The following is a 10,019-nucleotide window of genomic DNA, read 5'->3' on the forward strand; positions in this document are numbered from 1 at the left end:
ACTATAGTTATTTTATACATAGCACAAGGGTAAAAAAAAAACAAAACCACATATGCAGTGTTATCTTCATTTTAGATGTCAAAAGGGTTTTGTGGCTCCCGGTGTTTTCTTTTCTGTGGGAAACGAGTCCAAATGGCTCTTTGAGTGTTTAAGGTTGCCGATTCCTGTACTATTCTATACACGCTGGGATCCCTAAAATAATTTCTGAATGAATAGGTTAAAAATATAATATGATGTCATAAATATATAGCCATCAGTTCTGAAACTTCTAGAACTACATGGTAGCTGTTAGCAACAGAAAGGAAGTAAGACAGCAGGAGAAGGGAGAGACTGCAACAACAATGACGTTCTGTGCCAGGCTATTGTTTCTAATGTAAGAACCATGAATCCACCTTGGTCTTGGGATTCTTCTTGTAAAGAGCACCTGAATAAAAAACAAAGCCAGAAAGGTAAGAACATCTGGCCCAGATAATTGGTACCAAGGGTGTGTCTTAGCAACTAGCTCCTGGTGGACTGAGCAATCTTGTCTGGCCACATGTAGATGAAAGAATAATAATTAATGGTTCTATGGTTGCTCTCAACTCAGCAATTCTTCAGAACACTAAAGAAATGGAAGAAAATGATGGCATCAATGAGGAGAGTAACAGTGATGTAATGCAACATAAAGAAAATGGGGACACTGCCCCTGTAATAGAACCAGAGGTTCCAAAGGTGCAAACTTCATCTAAACAGTTTGTAGATAAAGATACACAGTCTGATAGCAAAGTTAGCATTTTCAGACGAAAAGAATTCACAGACCAAAGTGAGCAAATATCTTCTCCTCCCACCTCTGGAACCACTAGTATAGAGTCCTCCAGAAGACAATCCAGAAATAGCCAGCGTTCTGAAACTCAGGAACAACAATTCCCAGGCCAGGAATCCCGCCGAAATAGTCAGAAGGTATCTGGACAGGAACGCCACCATAGCACTCACCTCTCAAACCAGGAATCATGGCATAGTCAGCAACCCTCACACCAAGAATCCCGGCGTGTCAGTCAAGCGCTACCTGGCCAGGAATCCCGTCGCAGTAGTCAGCATAGTCAGCATCTTCCAAGTCAAGAATCTCGGCGAAGCAGTCATGGTAGTCAGAAGTCTTCTAAAATACAACCTATGAATGAAGTAGAAACAAAGGAACATCCAACTTGGGTCAGTAAAAGGACAGGGAGAGTGATGAAATGCAAAAGCCAGCAGACAAGTAGAATTTGGGAGTTCAAGCCACTTGCCGATATACTTCAACCTTTTAATCAAGTGGTTCCTAAAAGCAGAAGTATAAAGAAAGCAGCTGCTCACATTTCTTCTCAGCTTGTAGGGCAAGAAGCAAAGATCAGCAAGCAAGAGCCAGGAAGTCAGGTTTCACAACAGGTTACCAAACAATCAAAAGAGGTTGTGTCTTGGATTAGCAAAAAAGGAAAGTTAGTAAAATGCACAAGTCAGCAGACAAGTAGAATCTGGGAACCTAAACCCCTTGCAGAAATCCTTTCTAAACAACAGACACCGAGCATCAGAGATACTGAAGAAAAAGCGATCACAGGAGAGACGGTTCTTCCCAAGGAGCCAGAAAAAGAACTGGCAGAAATAGTTAAGACACAGCTTATCAGCCAGGAAAGCCAAACATTTCAGCAAGATGGTCAGAAAACTGAAGGACAGGAAGCCCAGCAAGGCAGCCAGGAATTAAAAGGAAAGGAATCCCAAGATGACAGAGAAGTAAAAGATTTGAGAGCTGCAGCTGAAAAAGTGGCAGATGTAACACTACAGACTGACAGCAGTGTGAGCATTTTCCGACGTAAAGAACTGATGGACCAAAATGAACAAACAAGTTTGACTAGTGGCACTCCATCAAGCAGCAGAGGATCTCTGCAAAGGTTTCTACAGGAAAGATCACAAGAAAAACCCGAGTTGGAAACTAAAAAGGAAGGGCAGGAATCAAGACGCAGCAGTCAAGATATGAAAAGTAAGCAGTCACTGCATGTCAGAAAAGAATCCAAAATTCAGGAATCCAAACCTGAAAAGAAAGAATCAGAAGGTCCGGGATTTGTGGATGACAGTAATGCTAAAGTTCAGCAACCTTCAGCAGCATCTGGCAAGGTTTCTGATGAGAAAATTGTCTGGATGACTGGAAAAAGAGGTGCACAACTTAGATGTACAAGTCAGCAAACAAGTGAGACTCTGTTCAAAGACTATATAATAGAATTATATGGTTCAATTCCTAAACAGAAAAAAGGTCACACCCCTGAGAGAGATGAGTTTCTGAGGGAAGATCAAGAATCAAAAGTAAAAGCAGAAGAACAGCAGCATATTGTGCATGAATCCAAAAAGAGCATCCAAGAGCCAGTATTGCCAGGATCCAGAAAAGCCAGCCAACAGCTGGAAGCCCAAGGCTCTAGAAAGAGTCTCCAAGAATTAGAGGTACGAGGATCCAGAAAAGCAAGCCAACAGCTAGAAGCCCGGGAGTCCAGAAAGAGTCTCCAAGAGCCAGAGGTTCCGGGGTCCAGAAAAGCTACTCAACAGCTAGAAGCCCGAGTGTCTCGAAAGAGTCTGCAGGAGACAGAGGTTCCAGCATCCCGAAAAGCCAGCCCACAGCTGGAAGTCCGAGAGTCTCAGAAGAGTCTCCAAGAGCCAGAGGTTCCAGGGTCCAGAAAAGCTACTCAACAACTAGAAGCCCGAGAGTCTCGAAAGAGTCTCCAGGAAGCAGATGTTCCAGGATCCAGAAAAGTGAGCCAACAACTGGAAGCCCGAGAGTCTCGGAAGAGTCTCCAGGAAGCAGAGATTATAGGATCCAGAAAAGTGAGTCAACAACTGGAAGCCCGAGAGTCTCGGAAGAGTCTCCAAGAGGCAGAGGTGGCAGGTTCCAGAAAAGCTACTCAACAACTGGAAGCCCGAGAATCTCGAAAGAGTCTCCAGGAAGCAGATGTTCCAGGATCCAGAAAAGCGAGCCAACAACTAGAAGCCCGAGAGTCCCGGAAGAGTCTCCAAGAGCCAGAGGTTCCAGGGTCTAGAAAAGCTACTCAACAACTAGAAGCCCGAGAGTCTCGAAAGAGTCTCCAGGAAGCAGAGGTTCCAGGATCCAGAAAAGCGAGCCAACAACTGGAAGCCCGAGAGTCTCGGAAGAGTCTCCAAGAGGCAGAGGTGGCAGGTTCCAGAAAAGCTACTCAACAACTGGAAGCCCGAGAATCTCGAAAGAGTCTCCAGGAAGCAGATGTTCCAGGATCCAGAAAAGCGAGCCAACAACTAGAAGCCCGAGAGTCCCGGAAGAGTCTCCAAGAGCCAGAGGTTCCAGGGTCCAGAAAAGCCAGCCAACAGTTAGAAGCCCGAGAGTCTCGAAAGAGTCTCCAGGAAGCAGTGATTGCTGGGTCCAGAAAAGCCAGCCAACAGCTGGAAGCCCGAGAGTCTCAAAAAAGTATCCACGATATAGAAATTCCAGGATCCAGAAAAGCTAGCCAACAGCTGGAGGCCCGAGCATCTCAAAAGAATATCCAAGAGCCAGAGATTCCAGGACCCAGAAAAGCTAGCCAACAACTTGAAGCACAAGAGTCTCGGAAGAGTCTCCAGGAAGCAGAGGTTCCAGGATCCAGAAAAGCCAGCAAACAGCTGGAAGCCCAAGAGTCTCAAAAGAGTCTCCATGAGGCAGAAGTGCCAGGATCCAGAAAAGCGAGCCAACAACTAGAAACCCGAGAGTCTCGGAAGAGTCTCCAAGAGCCAGAGGTTCCAGGGTCCAGAAAAGCCAGCCAACAGTTAGAAGCCCGAGAGTCTCGAAAGAGTCTCCAGGAAGCAGTGGTTGCTGGGTCCAGAAAAGCCAGCCAACAGCTGGAAGCTCAAGAGTCTCAAAAAAGTATCCACGATATAGAAATTCCAGGATCCAGAAAAGCTAGCCAACAGCTGGAGGCCCGAGAGTCTCAAAAGAGCCTCCATGAGGCAGAAGTGCCAGGATCCAGAAAAGCGAGCCAACAGCTGGAAGCCCGAGAGTCCCGGAAGAGTCTCCAAGAGCCAGAGATTCCAGGGTCCAGAAAAGCCAGCAAACAGCTGGAAGCCCAAGAGTCTCAAAAGAGCCTCCATGAGGCAGAAGTGCCAGGATCCAGAAAAGCGAGCCAACAGCTGGAAGCCCGAGAGTCTCGGAAGAGTCTCCATGAGGCAGAAGTGCCAGGATCCAGAAAAGCAAGCCAACAGCTGGAAGCCCGAGAGTCTCAGAAGAGTCTCCAAGAGCCAGAGGTTCCAGGGTCCAGAAAAGCTACTCAACAGCTAGAAGCCCGAGAGTCTCGGAAGAGTCTTCAGGAAGCAGAGATTCCTGGATCCAGAAAAGCCAGCCAACAGCTGGAAGCCCGAGAGTCTCGAAAGAGTCTCCAAGAGCCAGAGGTTCCGGGGTCCAGAAAAGCTACTCAACAGCTGGAAGCCCGAGAATCTCAGAAGAGTCTCCAAGAGCCAGAGGTTCCGGGGTCCAGAAAAGCTACTCAACAGCTAGAAGCCCGAGAGTCTCAGAAGAGTCTCCAAGAGCCAGAGGTTCCAGGATCCAGAAAAGCTACTCAACAGCTGGAAGCCCGAGAGTCTCAGAAGAGTCTCCAAGAGCCAGAGGTTCCAGGGTCCAGAAAAGCTACTCAACAGCTAGAAGCCCAAGAGTCTCGGAAGAGTCTTCAGGAAGCAGAGATTCCTGGATCCAGAAAAGCCAGCCAACAACTGGAAGCCCGAGAGTCTCGGAAGAGTCTCCAAGAGCCAGAGGTTCCAGGGTCCAGAAAAGCTACTCAACAGCTAGAAGCCCAAGGGTCTCGGAAGAGTCTTCAGGAAGCAGAGATTCCTGGATCCAGAAAAGCCAGCCAACAGCTAGAAGCCCGAGAGTCTCGAAAGAGCCTCCAGGAGCCAGAGGTTCCAGGGTCCAGAAAAGCTAGCCAACAACTTGAAGCACAAGAGACTCAAAAGAGTGTCCAAGAACCAGAAGTTCCAGGATTGGAAAAAGTTAGCCAGCAGGTGGAAGCACAAGTGTCCTCCCAAGGTATCCATGAGGCAGAGGTGCCAGGCTCCAGAAAAGATTCAAGGAAGCAATCACAAGAGAGTAGACAACTGTATTTGGCTGATTTGACTGAACAAGTAGCTACCTCTGAAAGCCAAGCAACTCTACAAAGATTCACTGATCATTTACATAGTGAGAATAAAGCTTTGCAGACATACAGCATAATTTCTATAGAAAATGGGATGTGGCTGAACAGAAAAACAGGCAAGCTTTTAGTAAGTCACACTCAACAAACTGAAATTACCTCACGTCGGGCCCCTAAAAAAATAGCAGCAGAGCATAGGAAAATGCCAATGCCAATTGGACCCGGGAGCCCTACTGAAGGAGAGGGGCCTCAACTGGAAGAATTAAATCAGATCAGTACTACAGCTGAGGAAAAGATGGATCAGGACCAGCAGCAACTTTTACGCAAAGAATCCATTCCTGGTAGCCAAGAGGTTTCTGGCCAGGACCAGCCTCTATTAGGGAAAGAACTTGAACCTGACATCCAGCAAGGTACAAGTCAAGAACTACTGGGTGACACAGAGAGCCCACAAAATCTGGAGCAAAGTGAGGGAGAAGAGGGAGAAGAGCAGGAGTACATAGATGATCCTGAACAATTGCTAACTCAGTACTTGAGTGAAGGAACCCTAGAAAGTCTAACTGCTGAAAGAGATGATGTATCTGTGCTGACATACAGCGCTATTTCCTTAGAGGAAGGAAGCTGGTACAATAGAAGAACAGGCAGAAAAGTGGTGTCTCAGAATCTGCAAACAGAAGAATCTTCATTTCAGAAACGTGAAAACGTAGAGGAACCCCAGAATGGTGACAAACCACCAGAAGGAGGCATGACTGAAATAACGGAGCCAAGTGTGTAACACATGACAGACAGCATGAGGACAGGAAGGAAGGAAGGATGATCCCTACTGCCACTTATAACCAGTGAGTAATTAGCTCTTTGCAGAGTGATAGGCAGCACTGTCTGTTCCCTAAAAAGAAGAATGGTATAGAATGTTTGCTCGGGCTTATCTTATTATATAGTCAAAATATATGGAAAAGGAAAATATTTTAGAAAATTTGTTGGGTCTCTTCCATCAGAAAAACAAAGCTATAGTCATGAAGAAGCAGACCTAAATCAGGATTTTTAAAAAGCGAAATAATGATCTTTTGGGGATGGATAATAGATCACCGTAAGTAGATCTGTAAAGATGTAGTTAATTTTAATCTTTTTTTTAAAAAAATGAAACTACCAAAAAAAACCCCACCACTTGCAGAATATAGTGCAAAATATAGAATTTTGGTAACTCCCTCTTGAACTGTGTAAGTTATACAATTATATTTGTATTGCACAAAGTTTACATAATGAAATATGTGAACTGTTGAATAAAAACTGAATCAAAACATCAATTGGCATAGGTTGCACTGAAATGTGTTGCTGATTCCTATGAATTTCAGCCTATGTAAAAATCCTTCAAGGATGCTGGAGAAGATGAGAGATGGGGAAAAGCAGCCACAGATATGAAAAAGAGTCCCATTTACAATGAAGATCCATCACTCAACATCTGGGCTATCAAAAGGAGCTGAACTGTGGTCCACAATAGCAGATAGGTCAGTGGCCCTCCAAGGATGCAGGCATCAATGGTCAGTGATTATCAGTATAGTGACAATTTAAAAATAAATACAATTGTTTAAAATTATGACGCATCCAGAATCATTGTACAACATCCTAAGGGAATAATGGATAGGGAAGTGAATAGCAGAGAGTTTTTATCATTCTTATTGAAACAACAAAGTATTAAATATAAATAAAAATAGATCTCGCCACTGAGATCAGGATACCAAAAATCCTTAATTGTAAATGTCCGGATGAACCATGTTAAACAGCTTCCTAAATTTCAGTAGGGAAGGAACCAGCCTAAACTCAGGGCTACCCAAAGGAGCCAAGTAGAAAGTGCTCCAATCCACATTTGGTGGTGCAGATGATTGTATCTGTATCCTCAGGCTCCATAGGTTGAAATAAATCCCAGATGACCTTGTAAGATGTTTCCCTAATTATCTCATTAGATTGCTCAAGTAGCATCTAATTCAGAGCAAATGTAAGTAATTATAGTTGCTAAGAATCTGGCAAATGAGTCACAGAGGCACGTAGAAAGGTCTCTTGGCTGGTTCTTCCATAACAGATTGCAGGTTATCCTCAACAAGGCAATTGGAGATTCTGCAAATGCATAAATACAGCAAAGCAGGATGTGTTTGTACCACTGTGGTGTTGTCACAAGCATGAGATATACCTGTATTTAATCAGGTTCACTCTTTTCACGTCACCACTTTAGGTATCTTTTTTGTTGCCAAGCAAGGGATCACTTTGGGGTTAGTTAATGAGAAAGGCCAGTTAGGAGTAATCATCTAACAGCAAGGGTGTCAAACTCAATTTCATTGAGGGCCGCATCAGGGTCATGGTTCACCTTGAGGGGCCAGGTGGGCATGGCTGGGTGGGCATGGCTGGGCTGGGTGTAGCCAGCTTGACATCACTTGAGTCGAGAGGTGCCTGTGATCACCCGGGTGGGACTGGGTGGATCCATTGTCTCCAGCAGCCCAGGAGGTGGGGCGGGGGCAGCCCCTTGCTGGCTTCAGGGTGGGCCTGTGGATCTAAGGCTGACTATGTTCTGGCCTGGGCAAATTTTAGATTAGTGACCAGCCAGTCTGGTGCAGGAGCAAAGCACCAGGGGCAGTGTTTTGCTGTTTTTAGGGGAGTCCCGCAAGACAGATCTAACCACATTGTGAGCCGGATCTGTCCCGTGGGCCAGAAGTGGTATTCAGCAGGTTCTCACCAGTTCTGGAGAACTGGTAGCAGAAATTTTGAGTAATTTGGAGAACCAGTAAATACAACTTCTTACTGGCCCCTCCCCCAACTATTATCTGCCTCCCAAGTCCCAGCTGATCGGGAGGGAATGGGGATTTTGCAGTAACCTTTCCCTACTATGTCCACCAAGCCATGCCCACAGAACTGGTAGTAAAAAAAATTGAATCCCACCACTGCCGTGGGCCTTGAATTTGACACCCACGATCTACAGTATTTTTGGTGACTTCCATGGTAGAACTAGCTGTGATTCACTGGAAGAATCCTCACTTACTTTCTGAGATCTAACAGGACTCACTGGTCATTTGGAGTTGAGCATTGAAAGGTGCCTGGAATTCTGAGATCTATGAGAGATGTTTTATCTGAAGTGAAACCAACAATTCAGTTTTACATGAAATTTGGTCTCCCATATGCAGCAAAGCAGTCTGTGTCAAAAAGCAGCATTTGGCACCAAATTGTTGGCCCCACTTTTTCAGGGGAAACCAGGCCAATACTTTCCACTGTATCTTTCTCTCCCTATCACAATCCCTGATGTGCTCTCTGTCAACATGTACAGTAACCCCAAGTGCTCCCAAGCTCTTCTTCTACCATCCAGCCACCCATATTCCCCACAGTCCAGCTGTAGACTCCTTGGTATTCACACTTAAAGTCAACAATCTGGCAACCTTTTCTTTCTGTCCCTTATCTCTCCCTGTCTATCTATAATTTATATATCCCTCTCAACTCCAAAACTAATGGCACCCTCATACCAGGTCCTACTACATCACCACAGCCACCAGGTTGAAAAAGACCACCTCCTGTTTTTTTCACTCCAGGGGAGGTCTCCAATTCCATCTCCTGCCTCACCCAAGGAATTCTCCTGTTCCACCTAATGCAGTCATATCTTCAAGAAGTTCTTCCACAAACAAGGAACAACTTTGTGCCTACTAAAACATGCAGCCTTTAATCACAGCTTTTTCCAGCTGATGGGAGGTCTCTTATCTGGCTTTAGTTTAAATACATGGCAGCAACCACAGGACTCTGCAATTCATGTTCTCTCCCACCTTGTCACCTTGCAGCCACTAAGCCATATCAGTCTCCATCTATCCTGAGGAAGCCACTGACATTTGTTTCTACTTTGTTATCCGATCTTAATTTCAACAGATGCAACAAGAGATAGATAGCACTTGAACTCAACAGGATACGGCAGATAGGCCTGTTAATATATTTAAAAATATTCTGAGTGTTCAAAGAAAATTGAATGCTAAATTGGAGCGTATAGTATGGGATGAAAAGAAGAAATTCTTTCTTTCTTTTATATTTTCATCTTATTTTTTTTCCTTTCCTTTCAGAAAATACTTCACTGAACGCAACTATCTATTTTACAGTACAAACTGAAATCCAAGCAAAGACCCAATCCCCTTCTCTTAAGCTGCCACCCAACAGCAAAGTCAACCACAAGGGAATGTCAGCGAGAATTATCTCACCTTCTGCTAAGCTCTGACAGCAAGTTCAAGCATTAGGTGTCCATCATCTGAGAGAAGTGACTGCTCAACACAAAGGACATGCTTGCTACTTAAAACTTCTCCGTGTTGATACTCTACCCATTTATCTGCAGTGTCTGTCCTAAATGTGTATGTAAGAATGAGATGATGAGCACAGACCTACTTCAGTCAGGTCAGATTATCTATATTAAGAACTCCTTACACATAGGAAGATGAGGGGTCAACAGCCAACATATATGTTCCACCTAAGTCTAGTTTCTTCTGCCGAGAAAGAGGTTTCTGTTCTACCTCCTTTTCAAGCCATCATAGAATTTTAATAGCATTAATTCATTGTGTTGCTGAGCTGACTTTAGGATTGTATGCTGTTTCCCCCTCTTTTTACATAAGATCAGTCTACCTCAGTTTCAGGATTACTCCTAGGCAGGTATCCTTAGTGTTGTTTTCTGCTGGAATTTTATGTCAGTGTGGGATGGTTGGGAAGCTGACATTTGCTGGAGAGACCAGTTGTCTAGGAATTCCTGCACAGCTCCATAATTTATACCATCACAAAACTTAAGTTCAGTGCCTTAGTCCAGTACCCCAGCTGTGAAAAAAAATTCGTAGAAAGTTTCTTCTCTCCCCCAAAAAATTAAAAAGCAATTTATTTCCATCAAATAGGACA

The 10,019-nt window shown here is 44.6% G+C and overlaps 1 protein-coding gene across 1 annotated transcript; it reads left to right on the plus strand.

Moving 5' to 3' along the window:
* Positions 1-404: 404 nt before the first annotated feature.
* LOC148049793 (uncharacterized) lies at positions 405-9,456 on the plus strand. The gene is made up of 3 exons (XM_087704823.1): positions 405-5,959; positions 6,473-6,658; positions 9,206-9,456. Exon 1 carries the CDS (start codon positions 568-570, stop codon positions 5,893-5,895), a length of 5,328 nt encoding a protein of 1,775 aa, XP_087560949.1. The 5' UTR covers positions 405-567; the 3' UTR covers positions 5,896-5,959; positions 6,473-6,658; positions 9,206-9,456.
* Positions 9,457-10,019: the final 563 nt, after the last annotated feature.

This window comes from Thamnophis sirtalis, unplaced genomic scaffold (assembly GCF_051295495.1).
Source record: "Thamnophis sirtalis isolate CommonGarterSnake01/CBP01778 unplaced genomic scaffold, rThaSir2_p1.2 scaffold_1, whole genome shotgun sequence".
Taxonomy (NCBI): Eukaryota; Metazoa; Chordata; class Lepidosauria; order Squamata; family Natricidae; genus Thamnophis; species Thamnophis sirtalis.